At 50.2% G+C, this 22,732-nt stretch overlaps 2 protein-coding genes across 17 annotated transcripts in view; one reads left to right on the top strand and one right to left on the bottom strand.

Annotated features, from left to right (window-relative positions):
• NUP85 (nucleoporin 85) overlaps positions 1-1,438 on the top strand; it is a 16,282-nt gene extending 14,844 nt beyond the window's left edge. For 2 of the 4 annotated variants that reach the window (XM_082327016.1, XM_082327018.1), the window contains exons 18-19: positions 537-623; positions 960-1,438. In XM_082327016.1, coding sequence (XP_082183142.1) covers positions 537-623; positions 960-1,064 — 192 coding nt within the window. In that variant the 3' untranslated portion in view covers positions 1,065-1,438. The remainder of the gene's footprint in view (positions 1-536; positions 624-959) is intronic. The other 2 variants (XM_082327017.1, XM_082327019.1) reach the window with 1 other exon arrangement.
• GGA3 (golgi associated, gamma adaptin ear containing, ARF binding protein 3) overlaps positions 1-22,732 on the bottom strand; it is a 22,978-nt gene extending 246 nt beyond the window's left edge. The window contains exons 1-19 of one of the 13 annotated variants that reach the window (XR_014229782.1): positions 22,646-22,702; positions 16,936-17,020; positions 16,094-16,169; positions 15,485-15,583; positions 14,547-14,670; positions 13,480-13,583; positions 12,866-12,946; positions 11,543-11,680; positions 10,485-10,566; positions 9,873-9,989; positions 8,712-8,975; positions 8,005-8,072; positions 7,278-7,600; positions 6,526-6,791; positions 6,175-6,344; positions 5,348-5,458; positions 3,446-4,148; positions 764-1,034; positions 474-645 (exon numbers count right to left, since the gene is read on the bottom strand). Coding sequence is in view for 10 of the 13 variants with exons in the window: in XM_082327010.1 (XP_082183136.1) it covers positions 4,038-4,148; positions 5,348-5,458; positions 6,175-6,344; positions 6,526-6,791; positions 7,278-7,600; positions 8,005-8,072; positions 8,712-8,975; positions 9,873-9,989; positions 10,485-10,566; positions 11,543-11,680; positions 12,866-12,946; positions 13,480-13,583; positions 14,547-14,670; positions 15,485-15,583; positions 16,094-16,169; positions 16,936-17,020; positions 20,311-20,350 (2,259 nt within the window). In the remaining 3 variants the exon portion in view is untranslated. The other 12 variants (XR_014229784.1, XM_082327010.1, XR_014229783.1 and 9 more) reach the window with 12 other exon arrangements.

Below are 22,732 nucleotides of genomic sequence, written 5' to 3'. Positions count from 1 at the left end.
CACTCCCAGAGCAAAGGAACCGTTGGTGGCAGCTCCAGAAGCGCAGGGCTGTCCCGACGGCCCTCGCTGGGCGCACGCAGCACCCGGGACAGGATAATCAACGCTTAACTTGGTTCCCCGCTTTTAGAAAACAGCGGCAGAACACGCGCACGCTGCTCATTTAAATACACACCGCGCCCAGTGCTTCTGGGACTTGGCCTGGCCCTTTTTCCAGTGTGCTTCCTTCCCCTGAGCTCGATTTTTGCTTTAAGATCCCTCAAGAAAACGGCCGTTCGGTAATGAGAGCGCCACGGCTGGATAACGGCCCCAGCGCCCGCTCTGACCTCACAGCTGACCCTGCCTTGCGCGGGAGGTGGCACTGGAGACCTCCCAAAGGCGCTTCCAGCTGAATTATCCTGAGAAATCCTTGCTTTAAAGGGTCGGAATGGATCTGCGGGAGCGTGAAGGCATTCTCTTCCTCTGGCTTGCGTTACCTTCTCAGACTGCGTGACGTCCTTAAACTTGATCGTTTTCAGTCCATGCTTCCGTTTCCACAGGTCGTATTTTCAGCGGAGCAGACCTACGAGTTGATGCGATGCCTGGAAGACCTGACAGCAGGGAAGTCGGACAGGCAGAAATTCCAGGTAGCTCCTGTTTTGAGGACAACTGGGAACGAATGGGGGCTGTAGGGAGGGCTGGGGCAAGCGAACTCGGAATTTCTGTTGCGACGTGGGGGCAGAAGAGAGGGAGAGCCCCAGTTACCGAGGCTGCAACGGGGGGTTACCTTTAAAGCCCGGCCCAACGAGGCATCATCGCGAGAGATTTGAGTATACACAAAACCGCAGGAGCGCTTCCACTCCTCACCGCCGCTGACGTGGATCGGGCTGTGATGCTTTTCCAAGATAAATCATTGCAAATTAGGTGGGCAATGAAAAGCGGAGCCGCTGCCATCTAACAGCTCGAGCTGTGAAACGTTCCAGGCGCAGAACAGGGAGCCGTTTGCTCCACACGCAAACCTCTGCAGCTGCCAGAAAAAGGAGAGGCTGGGCAGAGATCTAAAAAGCAGGAAAGGTCAAAGGATGTAAATGTAAAACACGAAAGGAGGAAAGAGCTTTTGCTCTTCTCGGGAGGTCCCTGCGACAGGTAAACAGGCGAGCCCTCGTCCTCTGACTGACCTGCGTCCTGCCCGCCCGCGGCCCCGGACGGGACCCCCCCGGCAGCGCCTTCCTGCGCCTAGCAGCCTAACCCAAACTCTGCTCGCTTTTAGGATGACGACGTCGAGACTATGAAAGTGGAAATGCTGAGGCTTGCTCTTGCACGAAACCTCGCACGAGTCATCGTCAAAGAAGGCACCTTGGAAGGGTCCTGAAGACAGCAACACCTGATTTCGCTCATCCTCTGGGGCTCACTGTACATAAACCTGACTGCTTTTCTAAGAATAAATGTCTTGTTTTGCATATCGCTTGGGGATTTGTTCTTGTCTTCCGTAAACAGAACTATAGAAAAAAGAAGTAACTTTTAAAAAGGAGCTGCATCAAAACACCGAGGTTGCTGTGGCCCCTCCCCGGGGCAGCAAAGCTCATTGCAGCGGCAGCAGAACCGTGGCTTTCCCCGTTGCTTTACCTCTTCAAGCCCAGGACTGAAAGGAAGCCCACCTTGTAAACCACTGGGGCTTCAGAAAACCGCAGCGCTCTGTTTTCGCTTAGTTTGGCTGGTCTGGAGGTGGCGGGTTGAGCGTTAGGATGCCCAGGAACAGCACCGTACTCCACGAGCCGTCGTTAGGAAGGGCCAGCCAGGGAGCCACGTAGGGAAAACGATTTATTTAACATGCAGCAGAACAAACGCGTTTGAGATGTGTATACAGCCACGGCTGTTGGGTACGAAGCGGGAACCTCACCCTACAGACAAGGAACATTCATAGCTTAATTTCCAAAGCTTTTAACAACGCGTTTCCACACAGCAAGAGCACGGCATCTTTCCGTTCGGCCGTACGGCGCGGGCAGCGTGCTGCCGTTAACGCTGAGGAGAAAGCCGCTCCGCGGAAAGCGCGTGTGCTCGTGCCTTCCTCGGCGTCACAGTGAGATCCGCGTGCGGGCACCCCCGCAGGGAACCCGGCTTCCTCGGGACGCGCTGCCCCAGGCCTCCTGCGCCCAAAGTGCTGGCAGGAACGCGTCCGAGGCACAGGGAATTCTCTCCCTGCCCCAGTCCCAGTCCATCGATTTAAAACCGCTTTCCTCAGGGATCCAGGCCGCGCGCCCGGCCCCCTCGCCGGCCGCCTGCGCCAGGGCTGCCCAGGCCGGGGCTGCCCGAGCTCCAGGCCAGGAGTTCACAGCGGGTTCCTGGGCCAAGCTTTGATTCCACCTCCAGGGCTTCTGCCGCCGCCCGGGGCCTCTGCGCAGGACCTCAGGCCTTCGACTCCGCTGTTTCTCACCTCTAGGGATTTTTTACTTTGCAACCCAGTGAAGAAAATTCAGCTACAAATAACTCCGAGCTGCGTTTGCAGCGCTGGGTTTTGCAGCCACCGTTAATTCCAGCAGCACCTTCCCCTCTGGCGTTTTCTCCCTACAGCAGGCAGGGGCCTCCTCCCGCTGTTTTCCCAGCGCTGGAGCTGGCTGCTCCCGGTCCCAGTTCGGCGAGAGCCGCTGCTTGCCGGCGCTGCTGGACACGCTGAGCTGCGTCTCCACGGACCCGCCCTCCCTGTGCTTTTGTCAATGGATGTTAAAAACCTGTTAATTTAAAACAGCCTGTCTCAAAGCTAGCCGAGGCACTGCTCGGGGCTGGAAATGGAGAGGGAGAAGGAAGGGACTGCTGGAATCAAGCTTTGGTGATTTAAACCTGTGCGACTGTAGCGAGAGGGGTCGGCTCCTCTGCCCCGTTAGCGCAGAACGCTGACGTCCAGCAAAACCGCTTTTCCCCCCGTGGAGACAATTGCACTTTGCCACTTAATGCCGGGAGGGAATGAACCAGGGCGTTAAACCCAGCGCGTGCATCGCCGCAGCGCAGCCGGCCCTCCTTTCGCTGTCTGCTTCTTTCTGTTTCCATATCCTATGGCTCTATTATTTACATCTTGTATTTCATTGTACTCATCTCGATAAAACACAGCATTCGACTACACTAATAATACTGCCTGCAGGAGGGGACGCGAGAGGCATCTCTCCTTCCCCCTGCATTCAGTGACTGCGCCTGATTAGTGACTGCAAAGACCTTTCTGCGCTCAGGCGCCGTCCTCCACCAACGCTGACGGCTCCTTTCCAGCCCCGTTTGCCTCCTCACCGCACAATTCCTCTTTTCCCCACACCATGGAATGCAACGAAGGCAGAAAAATAACCAGTGCAACCATTTGCGTACAAAACTCGGCCCCGGCTGCCCAAAATGGACAGAGCGGGGAGGCAGCAAGCAGTAGAAAATAAATATAACAACTAAAGATACAGCAGTGTGGCACAAGACAGAGCGAGGGTCTGCTTACATCGGCCGCTGGGGATGAAGCAGCGGAGGGGGAGGACGGAGCTAAGGGCCGTTTCAGTGTAAAAAATAAGCATTCCCTCGCGGAGCCGGCATTATTGCTGGACATGCTTAGCGGGCCCGGCCTGGCACCGAGGAGGTGCGAGTCCGAGGGAGGGCACGTGTAAGGGCTCTGCGCTGAGGAAGCTCACGGCGGCATCATTACCCCACCAGCCTGGAGGTGTCTCCGGACAGCAGCACAGGAAGGAGCCAACTAAACCCCCTTCTGCCGACAGGTCTCTCCTCAAAATCCGATGACTTCAAGTTTAATAGAGTGGAAGATAGAACCAGATTCACCCAGAGGTCAAGATAAAAGCAGCCAGCGCTGCCTGTTACTGGCTGCCACTCAGTTCATGCTTGGCATAAATGTTCCAGGACCCCTTCAACGTGGGGCAAAACATTCTGGACTAAAGCTACAAGCAGAGTGGTCAGGACATGTAAACAAAGCCGAACATCACCAGTGGATAGCACGAGCGTCCCTCCCCACGCCACGTTCATTCCAGTCCTGCGGGATCCTTTCCTGGTCCTGTCCCAGAGTCTCTGGCAGCGTCCCAAGGTCATAGATTCCCCCACTGCTCTACCGGGGGAAACTGATCCACTTCGCCCACCTCTGTGCTGGGCTGCTCTCCCAGGGTGAAGGTCAGTCTGTACCTCAGCCTCACCTTCTCCTGCAGGAAAGACAAAACCCAAGAGCAACATGAGAACAGCCCCCGCGGCTCCCGAACAAAACACTTCACTCTTCCAGCGCTACGGAGAGCACGAGCCTTCCGTTGCACATCGCGGGGGGAAGAGGGCCAAGGTTAAGTTCATGGAGTAGCTCAGCTATTTAGCAAACCTCAGTTATTTACCTTACCGTTTTTATACCACAAAAGCTTTATTGCTGAGCACGGAACAGCAGGAGCGACCTGTGATGACAGTTTGCACAGGCGTGGCCAGCACCCAGTGCTCAGCTGCTCTCCAGCGAGCCTGAAGAATGCTGCTGGAATAGTTCGACATTTTCAAAATTAAATTCCTCATCATGCGGAGGAAGAGAAAACAGTTCCTGCCCTGCAAAATTCCTAGTAAACCGGTAAGCGGGAGATGGAACCGGTCTTCAGTGAGGGGATCTCCATGTACCTCACAAAGTTTTTTGACAACCCACCAAACCCCTCTGACATTCACCCTTCTGGATCTCAAAGCTTCCAGCTGATACTTGAAGGACCCTTTTGCTGTAATCCTCAAGTAGTAACATCCAGATTTGTCCAATAGTTACAAACTACTGCAGCATACAGCTTTGAGCTTTATGGAGCAGGCTACCTAAACAAGTAACTCCAGCAAGGAAAAACAGCTCCTCAGACGCTCCCAGCGCGGTCAGCAGAAAAGAAAGCGTTAACCACGCTGTTGCGCTGGTCGGAGGCACATCCTCAAGGAATAATGGAACAGACCGACCCGACGTTTGTCTGTCGGTTCGGGTCTGTCAGGCCTTAGCCTCAACACAGCAAAAGTACTTCTACGGCACCAGCTGATTTGACATCAGTCTAACTATCGCCAAAGCCAGGCACTTCCAGCGCGCAAGGGAGTCAGAGGAGCTCCCGGTCCAGCTCCGATGGCCGCCCTTTAAGGCTGAGCCTTGCACGACTGCTGCCCTTTTGCTGGGAGGAGCGTAGAGGTCCTTCTCATACCTCTCCTCGCTGACAAAGCCTGGTGGGGAAGAGCCTCCCTCCAGCCCTGAGCTGAAACGCCAACGTTACGCAGTAACCGCCTCTGGAGGGAAAGTCAGGAACAAACAGCTGTATCTGCTCAGAGGTTTGCTCCAACGCCCCTGCAGAATTCAGCTTACGTCAGATTTGTCTGACAAGGACAGGATAAATCCCGCTGCCCCTCTCACCTTCGTAGGATTTGCCAGAAGCATGACTTGGGTGATGGCAGCAGGCGGCTGGATGGGATTGAACGGAGACAGCTCTGTGCCAGAGGGTGGCTGCAACTTCACTTTCATGGACTGCAAATGAAAAAGAAAGCGGAACCTCAGGGATGCTCTCCTACCTTGGGGACAACGAAAGACGCGTGCACAGGCTGGGGAGGTAACAGCACACATCCAAACCGAAGAGGATCCATCTACACGCGAGGACGAGGAAACAAGAGCCAGCCCCGCTTGCGCACCACGACAGGAGCAGGCAGACTGACCGAGTCAGCCCAGAGTAAAAGCATGGTGGGAACACCAACAGCGCCTTCCTCTCCGAGCGCTCTCGCGTCAGAGGTTTTGATGCAAACACCTTCAAGGCAGTAGGCAAATCGTAGCTAAGACTGGGCCAGTTTTCAAAACAAAGCTGCTCATCCAAAATTACCCAGGTGCAGTAAGACTAGAATGGAACATGTTCTCAGATTTAGGATCTCTGTTAGAAATTCTGATTCTAAAGACCTGAGGGGTGGCTCTGTCCACGTGTCCTGTCGTCGTGCTCCCTGAGCCACCTTCAGGAACAGACACAGCTGGATTAATCCTGGATAGCAAGAAAAATAGAACGCTAACTCCTTGCCGTTCTTGACTTATCCTATTCAGTGGTTTCTGCCTCTGACAACCACCTTTATGTTTTGGGAACAGGCAGAGCACAGCCTGTAGAACCAGGTAGAACCAGGCTGTCCCTGGTCCCAAGTTCATACCCAGGCCCTCCCGAACGCAGTGTCACGTCGCCGTGGGTCTGAGCCACGCATCCCTACCTTCGGCACAGCAGCCTGCAGCACGATGTTCTTCACAGGAAGCGGTGCCGTGTTCAGCATCGAGACTACCACGACTAGCACATCCGACCTTCCCGGCGGGCACTCCCTGGCAAAGTGCAAGAGGATCCGGAAGCCGTTCTTGTCGTAGGCTGTCACCGGGAGGGCACTGCCTACCGCAGAGAGAAGGGGAGAGGAATGCAGGTTTGTGCTGTAGAAGACGATCTGGAGCAGCATCAGGCGATCTGCCTGCAGCTGGGACATCTCATCCTTTCTCTCTACTTTGTAAGTTTTGTCAAGAAGCTTTGCTTTTAAAAAATGTTCAGAGAAAGGTAAAAAACCTGAGACACTTACTGGGTTTAATGGATTCCAAGGGAACGTGGACATTGGCCAAAGAAATTTCAGGTGCTTTCATGGGACTGCCTTGCTGCTGGAACGATGCCGGCTGGAAGAGAGGACTTCCTGAGCCAGCAGTGCAGCTGCTTGGGAAAGGAACTGGAGGGGCTCCAGGGGCAGTGGCTGGCAGCCCTGCAGGTGCTATTAACGGTGCAGAGGTGACAGCGGTTGGCAAAGTAACCCCAGGGAACACCGAGGGTGTTGCCATGCCTTGGGTGGCAGTCCTGGAAGAGAGACAGAGAAAACATGGGAAATGGAGCTGGAAGTGAAGCAGGCATTTCACCACAAACCCAGGGATAACAGCAAGTCGCGAGGACAAAGCCGTGGCCCGGAGCCAGGCTGGAGTCTGTGACTCAGCACGGTCTCATGTAAGGAGAGCTACAAGGAAAGTGGTGGTGGTAGGGTCAGGCATCGCTTCTCTAAGTCAAGAAGAAAGCAGAGTCCCACCTTGGCAAAGGTGGGCAAGGCCCCTGTACCTGTCTGTATCAGGAACAGTACCGCTGTTGTGCTCTACCTAGCAGTGCCTGCCTTTCCCTCCTGGAGGTGGGACCCTCGTCTTAGTTTGTCAGCTGAAACCCTCTGAGAAGAAAAATCCCAATCACACATTTCTACCAAACCAGAGAGCTGAAAGTCTGCCTCTGAACCTGACGCTGCAGCATGCTCGGCTTCCTAACTGCAGCGACAAAGCAAAGTCCAGGACTTTTGGTTACCCTTTGGCTTCTTCAAGGAGTTGTCCCAATGCATCCATCTTATGTGACATATTGCTCCCCACAGACGAGCTGAAGTACCCAGGAGCAGCTGGAATAGTCTTAGGAGGCCCTGCAGGGGCAGCCGGGACAGCGGGGAACACAAACGGTGCCGAGTTTGGCGCTGGGATGCCGGGAGCAGTCTGAGCGGCTGTGAAAGCAGAGGGCAGCGTCACTGACGTTCCACCCGTGGTCTGTGATGCCTGATGGAGAAGAGGGTTCCCTGCAGGGTTGCAAGCAACAGTCACCATCTTCGGATTAAAGAAATCCAGGTCCAACTGGTCATTCTGAAAGAGAGGACACGTAGATGCTCTAACTCACTGCTACCCCTGTTGGAGAGCCGGCACCGGTACAGAGAGGGACAGATTTACCACAAAAACGGGCGCTGGGTGGCAAGCAGCAAAGTCTGCGGCCTATGTCAGGACTACACCTGATCTGTAATTTAAGCAAAGGAAGCGCTAACATCATGGGGGACAGATGGGAAACGGAGAAAACCAGGTTCGGGGATATCTCCTCTGTTCAGACACGGCTATCCCAGTTATCCTAGGGCTAAGCCAGACTTCCCCTCAGGAGCAGCAGCCCCTCTGCCTGCCTGTGTGATCGCACACTTCTCCGAGGTGACAGAGTGTGTCCCAAGACCTCTCCCAATGACGGCCCCTGCCTCCCCTTCCCCTGAGACCCTCCTCTGTACCTCAAACATGCTCCACTGGTTGTTTTCTGACGGCTCCTTCACTGCTGTAGGGGCTGGGTCGTTCAGGCCTGAAAGAGAAAATAACAAGTAGGTGACTGGAGGAGAAAGTGAGTTCGGTGTCATCCCCTGGCAGTTGTTTCAGTACCATCGAACTACTTGATTCAGCTCTGCCAGAGCCCAAGAACCTGATGAAAGACTGAAATGGGCTGCCAGTCCCTGATGAGGAAGAGAGGCTGACAGCACCGGCAGTCGCCCCTGCACGCAGCTCTTCTAACCCCTCCTGATGTGCAGCGTCTTCGGCTGTTCGCACCTGGGCTCCACGGGCAGGCATTCTGCAGGCTGCTATACGCAGCCCCTCGGAGGCACCTTGCTCTTCAGCACGGCCGCAAAGTCAGGGGCGAAGTCTGTGCCAAACGGCAGCCTGCATGCCCAAGCACCTCCAGAGACCCGACTGCAATTACACTCAACTGTTATTTCACTTGCAGCCTACTCTGGGAAGATCGGAGTTTTTCATACTGGCTCGCTGACCAGGTCTTACATTCAGGATGACGCAAGGGAGTGTCCCCTGCACTTCTCTAGAAACCAAAGGCATCTCGTGCTCCTTTTAGGCATGCCACAGGCGCAGCCAGCCCTCACGCTGAAGGAACAAAGCAGCCTTCGTTAGGCATGGATTGAGCAGCCCTTCTCTGGGCCCCTCAGTCTCTTACCTAAGCACAGAAGCTCCTCATCCAGCAAGGAGAGGGAGTTGGCCGTGCTGCTCTGCTGAGCGGCTTCCACTTGGCTGGAGGAGCCGCTCCGCAACTGCGCGAACGCCTGGGGAGGAGGCGGGAGAATGGGGATTTCGGCTGGGGCCGGGGCTACCGTGGGGGCTGGCGTCAGGGTGGCGGGTGGCAGCGGAGGTGGCGCAGTGCTGGCGACGTCCAATCCAGCGAGGTCAATGAGGGCGTTGAGATTACTTGTGGAGTTACTCCCTGCAGCGGACAGGAGAAGAGCACTACTAGGAAAGAAGGCAAAAGGCTCAGAGCAAACCCAACGTGCAGAAGAAATTACCAGAGAGATGGTTTAGCTGACACAGATCCTCACGTAATCATGGCTTGTGGCTCTTTGTAACACAGCAAGCCCACATGCTTTCCACCTAACCATTTGCTGCCCACAAGCTACTTAAATCAACCCAAATCCTTAGGAAATTTCTATCTGAAAAGCGACATCTGCTCCAACCACTGCTCTTTCCCCAGTGATTCTTGTAGCATAATTCGTAGTCTTTTCAAAATCTTTTGAGCTCAGATGAGGCTTTGGGAGATCCTACAGAATTACAATAAACAAAGGCTACCAGAGAGCTAGAGAGCTGAGGAAAATTCATACTGTCTGGATCTCGAATTCCCTTCATATTAAGGACAGTCTTGTCCCAATAAGATGCTGACAGGCAGCATTATGCATTCCTCCACGGCTCCCCGTGCAGAAATGTGACTCCAAACGGTAATTCTGCCACACGCACGTCCAGAGCTTGCAATGGTGAAACTGAAGCGTAAAGCGGGCGCCTGGCCTCAATTCACAAATGGAATTGCTGGCAAAGCCAGGACCCCTGGCCTGGCTCCCACTCTCCCGCTACCGTCCCTTTGATAAGATCGTCCTCTTCTTGCATGTCACCATTAAGAAACAGGACAAATGGGGAGAGGAAAATGTATGAGAACTTCCAGCCACAGACACTGTTCAGATGCAGGTTTGCTACTGACGTTATCAAAGGTTTCGATAATACAGAACGAGCAATGGAAAATGCAAAGCTGCAGCACTGTTGCTCATGTCCAGAATTGTCTATCTATAGGATTGCACGATTCAAAATTAAAAAGTTGGCTTCCCAGGAAACTCACCTTCCACTACAGGCATCACAGGGAGATCCACTTCACCATTGATCGCTTGCCCCTCTATTATTTTTTTATACGAATTTATCACACGGGATAAATTGTCGCTGGCCTGCAGAATATCCCCTACATGCAAGAGAGAGAAAAACGACCTCCAAGACTTTAGTAACTCCGCTCCCACTGATGCTGAGAGTACTCAGTTATCAACTCAATAATCAGCAAGAAAAAACACAATTATTTGGCTATGAGCTCCATTACTCTCTGTCTTTGCCATGCTTCTCTAAGCAATATCCTGGCCTTTCTAGGTCCATGCACGTTACAGTAACAATGAAAAAATGAGCCCAAGGCTTTGTTCCCCACAGCAACTCCTTTCCCCCTCCAAAGCAGCAGCTGTCCCCCATTATCGCCCCCAGCTCCCCTAACCACCACCTCTGCTATCAAGTCCTTGCCTGAATTTAAATGATAAGCATAAAGAGGCAAGGATCTTGTCTTTTATCTGCTTGCTTGCAGCGAAGCGCGTTCACAGTGAAGAGGCGTCTTTACAGCAGCCATTCCCTTGCTGAGCCCTTGCACAGTCGCAGGTCACAAAAGCAATTAAAAAAGAAGCGTAGCTTCGTTTACCCAAGCTGCTGTCATTATCCTCTGTCTCACTGGCCAGTTTGAATAACGTCCGCCTTTTGGTTTCACACCTTTCATAGAGCTCCTAGGAAGACAGATTAGGACAAAGGGCTTTGATGAAGCCAGGAGCCACTGTCGGCAACAGCAGCCAGCGCAGAACGGCTCCCCAGACACGCACTGGGAAGGCCAGCCCTCTCCCTGTGCTGCACGTGCAGCGTGGCTGGACAACCAAGATCCCCTGTCCCTGCCCTGACGGAATTCCTGACGGAATGCCCCCAGCATTCCGTCAGCCCGGCAGCCTAACACAACCCGCGTTTTCATCACAACACCTCTCAGTCCTCCCTCACGTCAGCACTTACGGCCAGCTCTAGTCCAAAAGAGACGTTCGTTCCTTGTGTTACAGTAGTCCCTAAAAGCCCGAGGAAGGGCAGAATTGTGCTTCAACAATTACGCTTCAATCGCGCTGCAACGACTACTCAGAGTCTGCGACCACCCAGAAGAAAGGTGGCAAGAAGGAAATGTTTCACAGAAACAAACCAGTTTCTTAAGCTTCTTACCATCATTTCAGGAGCTTGTTGTTAAAAACGAGTAGTTTTAACTTTTTAATTAGATAAGGTGCAACTCCTCAAGGCCCTGGGCCTATCCAACCACGCCTGGTGGCTGTTTTGATTTTTACCTTCTTGATGCTCTCCTAACACTGGCTAAAACTCTTCCTTTGAAGGAGAGGACATATTTTCTGCCCCATTCAGCCTTTAGTTTATCCATCCACAGTGCTGTACGGGGCAGCTACGATCTGCAATCAGTGCGTCCCCACAGGAGCAAGAACTACAAACTGCCACGCTGCACCTTTGGAGAACAGCTGTACCTCGCTTCAAGCATGTGCAAAACCGAGCTATCACCCACCGAGTCCTTTGGTGAAAGTCCTTAAAAACAACTGCTCTTGTTTCTCGCCATTGCTCTCCATTTTACTGCACTGTTTGCAATTCTCTGTAAAACTCAAGCCTGTAGGAAGAAAGGACTGACTCCAGGATTTCTGGGAAGAAGGAGCAGCTCAGACCCACCTTCATGAGCTCCCTGTCGGCCTCTGACGAGTCCTCTTTGCTGTAATGAACCAGCATCTCATTCAGCAGCTTCACGTTGTTATTTACTTCCTCCAGCGTGTGCATGCGTTTCGTCACTTTTTGAATCCGAGCCTCATCCTTCAGGGTGTAAAACACAGACATGAAAAGTGAGCTTCCCTGTACAGGTTCACGGTATCACAACAGCAGGTGTTACCTGTAAATCGTGTCAAGTAACATCTATTTAAGGTTAAGCTAGGGAAAAAAAACCCAAAGCCCTCTCCATTCATGTGAAGCTTTGCTTATTTTATTAGCTTTTCACCACCGTTGTGAAATGATAGAAAACGCCATATTTCCAAAAAGTCTCATTAAATAGACTTTAATGTATAATTATACCACTAAAAATAGAAAAGTTCCCTAAAGTTCCTTTCTGGCTTTTTCAGAAGATTTTTTTTTTTTTGGTCACTTAATGCCATTTTACAAAAAAGATGTGTTTGAAGCAAAACATTTACGAGGAACAACAAGCGCGCTCTGGTAGAAAATGTCCACCCATCTCTGATTTGAGATTCCAGCTAAAGACGTAGGAGAGTGTGCCCTGGGGACAAGAGAAGCTTGAATGGAAACATCTCAGTAGCCTATACATCCTCTTCAGTCTAGAAGCGATCCTTTTTTTTGCCCGAATCCCAGTGAGTCATTTCCTGGACTCCAGAGTTTCTAATGACCGCCATGGGTGGATGCATCACAGCTCCACAAACAGGAAGGCGTCTCCACGAAGGCTGCTTGGAGAAGCCCCCGGCCCGTGACTCCTCAGCATCCAGGGGCGGTACTGCCATGCTCCCACCAAACCCTGACGTGAAATACCGTCTCGAGTGATGAGAACGTAGTTCATTACAACAAGGGCCATTCAATCCTGGCCCCTTCTCGCCCTGTCCTCCACCAGAGACACCAACTGTAGACATTTTTGTGCGATACAAACATCTCCCAGCTGCGAGCTAGAGTCAAAATTACACCACATTCATATCACACAGAGCCCTACTAAGCCATCAGACGGCACCCTCTTCGTGCCAGTAACCACGGGGACTAGATGCAAGTTAGCACTGTTAGAGGTTTTAAAAAATAATAAAAGGCTGGCTGTCGCTGATGGTCAGTCTCACTCAGTCCCCACAACTTAACTACGGAATGTACTAACACAACGCTCCCGGAGCCTGAAAAACCCAGGTTCTGCCATTCACACGATCCTAAAGCTCTCCACCATTTTGAAGTCGAATTGCTTAAAACCTGGAAAGCAGACTGCTGACTGGCACCAATCCTACAGGAATTTCTTACCTCTTTTACCATGGATTTTATAAGCTTGTTGGCCTCTTGTAAATCATCTGGGTTTTTGCTTTTCAGCAGTTTGGCTAGAAGCTGTAAGACGAGAAGAGGATATTCAGGAGACAAATAAAGACCATTTGGCAAAGGGAACCAGCGAAAGGAATCTAAGTGAACAATTCAGGGAAAAAGAGGTACAGCCCACTATTACAAAGCTTACACTGCTTTCATAGTTACAGTGACTTCAGCAGGAGTCATTTATGGTTTATTATTTTATGCGAGTTGCTGCATTCTTGCTTCTACACAGGACACGTACTGTGAAATCTCAGAGACTTCTGACACTAAATAATTATTCCTCCCATACAGGATTGTTGGTCCTGCGTGTGAAACGTTCTCTGCCTTCTAGTACTACAGCAGGATGGCACTTTAACCAGGAATAACCTCCTAATGGTAACACAGACAAGGCCTTAACTGGAACTTAGGTAGGTGGACAAAGCAACGAGTCCTGTGAAAATACACACCACCACCCCAAAAACAGAAGCCGAATTAGTATGCTTTACTTCCTTATTCTGAATGTGCATTGAGTAAACACTTTTCATTAGTGATTACGATACAAGTCTTCACCGTACCTTGGATTTCTCCTCATCATCAAACACAGGGTTTTTGGGACGAGGCGGTGGAGAAGGAATCAGGGTTCTGTCTGCAGGAATCACCGGATCAAACATAACGATCCCTGAAAGCAGAAAGGGAACCCACGTGGGTTTGCACGTGCGGTCACACCAGGCAGCGCACCCAGTTATTCACAGGCTGCTGTCAAAGCGAACACGCAGCCAATCTGTCCGTTGGTACCCGCACAGTGCTCTAAGGGGCAATATAGGATCAAAATCGCTGGGCATCCTAGCTGGAAAAACAAAGAAAGTTTTCTTTGATAAAGGCCAAAACCCCAGCAAATGCGCTGCCATGTCCATACCGCTCCTCTAATAGCTCGGTACAATCGATAGCTCTCCACTATTTGTCCTTCCCCCTTTCACTTTAGCTGCGGAACCACTCAGTGAAGTCCCAGACAGCCCAGCTTTGTGCAAACTCAAGGGCATGACATTTGTTTGTATAAATGAGCTGAGCAGGAAAGCAGACAGCGATACAAAATGGGGCGATGAGCATCCTAACCACGAGTGGGGAAAGAGCCAAGCTTCCTGCTTGTTCCATTGTCAAACCCCCAGATTTGTGCTCTACCTCAAGAGCTTTCCTGGAACCAATTTTTCTTGTGTTGAAGCCGCATGCTTCTCAGCTGAGCTTTTTTCACTGTGCCTACACAAGAAATTTGTATCGGTTGAACTAAAGGTACAATTGTAAAGCGATCTAGTTAAAAGAACGCAGAAGGCTACATGGAGGCTCTTATTTCACTTTAAATTAGAATTGTTCAAATCATTTAATAGCTAGTTCCAGAAAAACTCAAAAAAGGCCCTGCAAACCAGAACAAAAGTATTTGCAAGGTGTTTAACTAATCTAGTTAAAAAAGCCAACCCAACCCAAGGCATTTAAATACAACGAGCAGCTTTTCAGGGAATTTCTCCCTTGTTCTACCTCCCCTCAGAGCTTGCCTTGACCCCACGTAATTAGAAGCTGTGTATTTTGTGACACTCCTGCTTAAAGCACGGGCTGGAGAGAATGCATGAACGAGCAGCTGACGTCCTACCTTGTCGCTTCAGCATGTAGTAGGCGTCCTTGATTTTGGATTCTTCTGGCAACGCCACTGTCCAGCTGTACAGCAATTCAATGACTTTGGTCTTCACCTTCTCTGAGACTCGGTCTCCCAGGTACTAAGAATGGAAAAAAGATGTAAATTCTCCACCGTCTTCATTTCTTTTTAAAAATAAAGCTCAAACCCAGAGAATGGAAGTTCAGTGACATACATTAAAGGGTGTATAATCCAAGTTCCAAGATGATCTAAGATACATCTTATTAAGAGGAAAAATGCTCCTCTAACGTATTTGAAATAACAGAGAAGAGAAGCTTTGCGATTAGTTTCAGCAAAAGAAAAAGCAGCTATTCTGTTGGTTTCAGGATTTTCCTATTTAAAGATTACAGCGATACAGATAACCACCCCCTCTCCTGTCTTACGGGAAAGAATCTGGGAATACTTTGCTGCATCAATCATGCCATGGGGTGCCTCTGTCTGTTTTTCGCCACATTAAACTGATCAGGAATGTTGAGGGACTTCGCCAGGCACTCTTTACACAGCAAGTCGGCGGCAGCGTGAGGGCTGGAACTCTGCGGTGTGTTGCCAAGTCTCGTGCTTTAACCTCTGCATCCCACCTCTCTTCCACTGACGCTGGAGTTTTGTTTGTTTTTTAAAAACACACAGCCCAAGCTTTAGAAGCCCTTGAGTTACGTGAAGGATTAGAACAGTAGAGACTACATACTGATGGTAAGTAAGTGCAACTCACTGAGAAAAACAGTAACCAGAGCATTAAAAAAAAAACCCAAACCCAAAACTTAGCCAACAAATGCTCTCGAATATAGGTTAATAAATGCAACGGAGCCAGACAGAGCACTGCAAACATTTTGGATGGTGCCTGTAGCTTCCGGAGGCCAAACGAGAAGTAAATACAGCCATAAGGCTCAGGGACTAACCTTTGGAGACACAACTTTTATTAACTCGTTTAAAAAGCGAAACTTCCCTACTTCATTGTGAAATCTTCTCCCACAATTCTTCATACAAGCTTCTAGCACCTGCATTCAAGTAACAAAAACAGGGGCTGAAATGAACACCAAAACCCCACAGTAACAGCGTAGCTTGTCGGGGAACTGAAGGACCCATGTCAGCGAGACACGTATTCCTGCTCTGCCATACAGGCACGAAGCTCCCATCTTTAGGGGTGACAGATCACGACAGGCTGGTCTCCCACCCTCAGCCACGTATACATGGGTCTAAGTTATCTCACCATTAGGTCTCTTAACCCTGAACACAAGTCTTGCCTGGAGATAACAAAGGGAAGCAGCTAAAACTCACCAGAGTTATTTCTGACTGCTCTGTGGCTAATGAGCAATCTGGCCACTTCGGGTACCTAGCTGCGCTCCCTCTCGCTGCCCACTCCCTCCCGGCAGCGGGAAATCAGGGCATTCAGCCCCAAACCCAGCCCAGCTAACCCCACTGACTCACGCTGTGCCCCCCTTATACTCCGCACAATGACGTAAAATGATATAGAACTGGATTTAAGAGGAGGGTTAAGGACTACCTACTGTCAAGGCTTGGACGGCCTCCCATTCCTGGGGCGACTGGATTTTATGCGCCAGGAGTCTCACAGCTATCTGTGGCCTGAAACAGAGCAGATCCCCGTTACAAACAAAGCAGGCGAACACGCTGAAGGATTTTCAGGCTTTCACAAATTCTGCTGTTTAAATGAGATGTCTTTCACATAATTAAAAGGAAATGCCATTTAGTACTTTTCACCTTCCCATCAGTGTACAAAGGCCAACAAGAAATGTTCAGGGCATCTTTGTAAGCCTGGGTGTCTGCACGTATGAAAGGAAGCGAGGGCTGGTAGTCTGAGCCAGCAATTCCAGATTCCTCCTTGGGAGGGGCCAAACAACTCCCAGTACAGTCCCCAGCCCAGGAAATCACTTCATTTCTCTTGCATTAGTTTCCTTTTTCCAGAAGAAAACACATTTCTTCCTTAGCCCACAGGAATGCTGTGACCCAGGAGGTTTCCTCAGTTAAGCCTTGCAAAGATTTTAAAGATGTGAAGCCCCATCAGGCACTAAGTGTTATAACCCCATTTTACAGACTGGCAAACAGAATAACTTTGGCTGGATGAGAACCCTGCAGCTGCAGAAGCTGACATTAGAGGCGGATTCACAATTCCCATTTTCCTAGCGCTCAGTCTGTGTATAAGCCATGCTGCCTTTCGCAGAAGAGAAACCACGCTTCACAGCATCTTGTTTCTTTTGTAGCAAGATCTTCCTTGCGATATCGGTACATATAAAAGAAAACATGACAGTTTGATGATCAAATGATTTTTAAAACTATTATTTTAAACTGTGAATGTTAATTTATTAAGTCTAGAGCGGTTTGGGACACCCACCCTTCAAGTTCTTTGTTGATCTGGTCACAGAATCCGATGATGTATTCCCAGTCTTCTTGCCTGTTAGATGGGTTAGTGGCTTTATCTTTGGTAAGGGAAAGAGAACATATTATCAATCAAGCAAAACAAACAGTATAAGAGGTCATGCATTTCCTAGCGAAAAGCATTCGACATCCATTGCCAACTCTAAAAAAGAAGAAAGGAGTTCACGCATGGTGCATCTGCTCAGGGAAAAGGGTGTGTCCAAGCTGAGACAGCCAAATATCCAGCAAGAATTGCTGCTTTCCAAAAAAACAGGTGCCAAATCTCAAGGACTTAGAAACACACTATTTCCCTACTCTAAATGAGAGTACAAGATAAAATATTTGAGCTCGCACAGTTTCCCTCTGCCTGAAATGCCATCTCTTTCTATTTGGCTGTAACATTAAACTCCTTAAAGGCTAAACCCTCACACTTTCTACATAGGAAATTATTTCTGTATTCCCTGGGAGTTTTGTAGAAGTAAGAGCTGGAACATCAGATGTCATTTAGCATTAACACTTGTTTTTCGAATGCCAGCTGATTTGTTAGATGCCTTGGCATTTCTCCTGGGAATTATGAACTGAAATTTATTATTATACTCCGAGTTGTTCTTGCAAGTAATAAACACCACAGCCCGTACCCAATCAGGAATTCAAATCCCGTATGCTCAAACTGAGACCGATGCTCTACTGACTGAGCTATTTCAGGCTCCTGAAGGATCCTCCCTCGGGTACCAGGACCTCGCTTATTGTACTGATTGCAGAATAGTGAGGCTATCAGCATCTTTTTTTTGTTATGAATGCATCTTTTCCACGTATTCTACTGAACTCTGATGGAGTACTGAATTTACAGTAGACAAGATTCCTGCTTTAACCTAATTTTCCAGCCAAGATGACTGGAAATAATGATTTTTCTTTCTTGTAAGGGAAGAAACAACACACTGGAGCTATATATCTAAGGGCTGGCATTTAAGAAGCCTTCCTCAAAATTTTAATGCAATGGAAATAGATACAGAAAAGAAAATATTGCTTAGCCAGATAGTATAGAGCCAGGAAAGAAGGACAGGAGAAAAACCAGCACACATCCCTGTACTTTCATCACAGAGGGAAGCATAACGAAATAAACACATGCTACATTACAAAGTATCATTTCTTTATCATCATTAAAACATATCCTTTTCCCTTTCCACAGGCAGATAAAAGCAGCTGTCAAATATCTACTCTGAAGCCTCACTTTCACAGTGCACCTTGGACCTCCTACTGCGGCAGTCCTACGAGGTCTGCTGGTATTTTCCTCCTCACGAAAGGGTAGTTGGAAAGCAATTTCGTAAACTGTTCCACGGATTGCACCTGCAGAGGCGAATCTCCGTGCCCGCTGCTGACATTCGTGGGACCCTAGATAAGCAAAAGGCGGCAGCCAGGGATGGCTAACTGCGGGATCGCATCTTGCTGCACTAGCTACGCTACCAAGCTATTTTTTGAACTCAAGAGATTCAAGGGAGGCTTAGTTTAAAACGCAGCTGCTGCAAAGCCAAGCAACTGTTCAAAACATGTGGCACTTAAACCTTATTACCACACTCACAACTGCTGAACCCCCTGGAAGCATCATGAAACCACGGACTTGCAACGATCTGAAGTCTTTTCATGCAAGTCAAATGGTTTTGCGCATGGTTCGGTGCTCCAAAGCACCTCTGCTGCTCTGCAGGCCTGGGTGAAAGAAATACAGCTCTTGGCTGGAGCTACTGGAATTTATTTAATAAATACAGGAAGAGCACAGGCAAGGACGGACACTCAGCTCAATGAACTCTTTGTTGGTTGCACATCCTGAAATTAGGAGAGATCTGGTACAAACAGGAAAATGTAACCAGCGTTTCCACGCTCCAAATGTTAATTTTAAAGCTGTTCCGAACATCTCCAAAGACTTCTTGGAATGACACTGGATTATTTCACACTCTCAGATTGGGTTCAGATTCATCTAAGTTTTTGCACCAAAAGCTCTCACACAAAGACAGTAAATTCTCAGAAGGAGAGAGAGATTACTGAAGGGAAGTTACGATCCACGTGAAGAAACTCCCTATTTCTAACGTTCATAAAATCTCCATGTGAAAGCCCAGTTCATAAAAATCAGTAAGCGTGACCAGAAGTCCTGCCCTGGCTCCGGAGGTTGATGTGTCTGCAGGACAGAGCGCACCGGTGTGTACAGAGAGCTAAACTGATTTGGATACCAGTCTCAGCACAGCCACGTGAACGCAGCATCCCAGGCAAGCTAAATTACCTTGCTTCACGTTTTCAGGACATCCCTACATGAAGCTGCATCATGTCTACGAAGGCATAACCTAAAATCCTCTATTTTTATGCAGAACGCTCAAAATGTGGGCAGGGAGCTCCTCTGCACTGCCTTATAAATATGCTTCAACCCTTATATGAAAGGAGTCGTTCCAGGAAGAGGAGTTTGGGGGTCTGGAATATCAAATCCTTGGCTCCACTGCTGAAACTGCCAACACAGCCCCATTTGGTACCGGTTATAGAGTTCGCTTTCAGAGACACTTGTCCACCGGGTCCCATCCTGAAAATCCCGCTTCACACAGGCAACCAAATGAATCTGAATTAGTAACCTGGGAACAAAGGGCTCAGCACTGCCCCGGTCCTGCCACCATCCCTGCCTTCGCTTTCAGACGCTGCTGCGCGTAGGACGTGCAAAGCTGCTTCCTACCTGCCCCAAGCGTCAGAGCCAGGCAGCCCTCAGCTGCTCTGCTAGACCGACCCTGAAACGCCAAGGAGACAACATTCAGATGCATCATTGGATATGAAACAAAGGTGCTTATTTTGTAATTATTTTATAATCTATGATTCTATGATTTTCTCTATAGAGAAACGAGGTTGGAACGCAGAGAACCACGACCATTCGTTGACTGGTAACAAATGCTCATATTTTCCTGGGTTTACGTCTCTACTGAAATGAGACCAAAGCCATCCCAACAAAGGGTTTCCCCAGGTCAGGCTTAGCATAGAAACTGGGAATCCCCAGCCCAAGCATGTCGAGTCTAACAGTCGGATTCTGTTTGTATCCCCGGGAGGAGGAGGAGAACGCTGACCCATGGCAACACAAGGAAAAAAGAAATTAAGACAATCATCGTATTTTATCCATCTGCATCTATTACATAGCTGGACAAAGCCTAAGCCTGACATCAGTGTGATACGATAAGCTTCCTTTTGGATGCAGTAGAAAAGGAAGCGCTAAAGTCAAAAGATCCAGCTGTGTTTGTAGAACTGACATGATTTTCTAACGTCCTCTTCTATTTCAGCTAAGTGCAGAAGGAGAGCCTGCCAGCAAGGGGAGGATGGAAAGGATCACCTTCTCTCATCCCGGCTGCCTGAAACGAGGCAGGAGACATGAAGATGCTGGATCATCACTGGCTGAAGTGCAGATCGTGCTGCAGTATTAGGACACGAGGACGGTGTTACTTCATGGGTCTATGACTCCACCTGATGACAGAGACAGGGCAGCGTGGAAGGCTGCAGACCACCGGTACAGAAAACAAATCACTGGCAAGACGAAATTTTCCATCTTCCCGTGACGGGGAAGCTGGCTGTGCTGCCGAGCAATTCCGGCCCTTCCCTGTAGTAAGGGCAGAGCAGGTGCACACCCTCAAGGTTCGCATTTAGACACGGCACGGCTTTGTGGTGGTTACAAGAAAAAAAAACGACTCAGGAGGCCTGGTGAAAGCACTCAGATGCACCAGCCTTTGCACTCTGCCTCCCTGCTCTGCACGACTCCTCCGGTAATTCACGGCGACTAAATGCTCCGTGCTCCCCTACAATGGGAGGAGCGATACAATCACACCAGCACAAATCACTGGAGCAGTGACCTGGCATAAATGCATCCTCTTAAATGAGAGCAACACTCAAGCCTTGAAAAATGTGTACACCTCTGCAATCAGGCTCACTGCAATATTTCTTACAGTGAGGCCTTTGCAACACTACCCTTTAGTATATGTCCTCCGGTGCAGAATATCCTGCGGCTTGGCCAAGGAGAGGTAACTTCTCTCTTAACTTCCACAATTAAAAAAATAACCCCACAAAACAAACCGTCAGGAAGCTTTCCAGGCTATACAACCTACAATATCCTTCCTACTAGAGACACCTTCACACACAAACTGAACTTGGTGAGTCAGTTCTCCTCAGAGAAAGATGAAAAGGAATGGATGTGGGCGTTTCTTCATGCGTCTCACTGGCTACAATAAAAGGTATTGACAAACTGTGGGAGTTCAGAGGAGGAGCAAAAATGGTAAGGGGACAGAGGGGATTGATCTAAAACGAGAAGTAAGAGCTGAAAACATCATTTAGCCAGTAACTCCTATAACAGATAGTGATACCATGCAAGTGTTTGAATTTTATATAAGAATACCAGGAAAGAACAAGAATGATTTAATCTTGTTTATGGAAGGATAACTGCAAAAGGGTAACAGGTTTTATACTCCACGGCATTTAGGGTAACGACCATCATCTGCTGCTTGCCTGGTGCCCGACTACTGAGGAACTTCACTCACTGCTGTAATCAAACAAATAACTATTAAAAAAAGAAGAAAATCTAGGCAATAAGCTAGTGATGTGCAGGATAGCCTCCCAGGGACAGCAGCAGCAGCCCCTGTGTGTGGAATATATGAAAAACAATTACTGTTATGCCTGATTCATTCAGGAATCACCTCCCGGTCCGCCGGCGCTGGGTCGGGATCCCGCAGCGCTAGGTTGTACCGCCAAGAGCCCAAAAGCCAGCCGACGCACAGACAGCACGGACAGACACACGGCGAGGAGACACTCAGCAAGGGCTGTGCGTGAACAAGCCATAGGGTTTTCTTTTTTCCCTGTCTCTAATGTTTAAGATTCTGTGATAAAAAAATAACTTATCCTGACAAAGGATTTTTAAATATTGCAGTCTGCATGGAATGGACATCCATAACTCCTACCCTGAAACCGCAGCTAGGCACAAAGCAGAATTTGTCTGCTTGAAAATCGTGGTTGTATAACACATGAATACAATTTATTTGGGAAATCCCTACGGTTCTCAACCTCGCAAACAGCAGTAAGGCTGTACACTGAGCTAACCGAAATCCAGGCGAGGGAAGAAGAGACAGCAGGGACAGCCACCTACCGTGAGCCTTTAGGGCCAAAAAAAAAAAAAAAAGGCAACAGCCTTGCAAGTGCTGAGCAAGGTGAGCCACAAACCTGCCCGCTCCTCGCGCCTCCCAACAACCAAAGTGACGCTTAAGGGACCCGAAGCGCCGCTGTGCCCCTGCGGCCGCAGCCCCGCGCCTCCCCTGCGCCGATGCCGCGGGGCCGAGGGCGCCGGAGACCGGAGCGGGCGAGCCGGTGGCCCCGACCGCCGGGAAGGGGGAGGCCTCGGCCCTCTCCCCCCGCCCCGGAGGGCGCATCCCGGCGCAGGCGGAGGTCTCCGCTCCGGGGGAGCGACCCCAGGGTGCTCACACAGCCCCCAGCCTCCCCTGGCCGGCCCCGGCCACCTCGGCGGCCCCCGCCTCGCTGAGGGGGGCGGCGGGGAGGAGGGCTGCCGTGAGGCGGTGGGAAGGGCCCGGGGGCTGGGGGGGGGCCCGGGCGGAAGGGAGCGGGGCCGGGAGGCCGGGGGGCGGCGGGCGGGGAGGCCGGGGGGCGGCGGGGGGCGGCGGGGTACTCACTCAGCCACGACTCCAGGCTCTCCCCCTCCGCCTCCGCCATGTTGCCGGCCCGGCCCGAGGCCCCGCCCCGGCCGCGCGAGAGCCGAG

This window comes from Platalea leucorodia (assembly GCF_965183815.1).
Source record: "Platalea leucorodia genome assembly, chromosome: 14".
Classification (NCBI taxonomy): Eukaryota; Metazoa; Chordata; class Aves; order Pelecaniformes; family Threskiornithidae; genus Platalea; species Platalea leucorodia.
The sequence above is the reverse complement of the archived record's forward strand: the minus strand, read 5'-3'. Positions and strand labels throughout refer to the sequence as shown.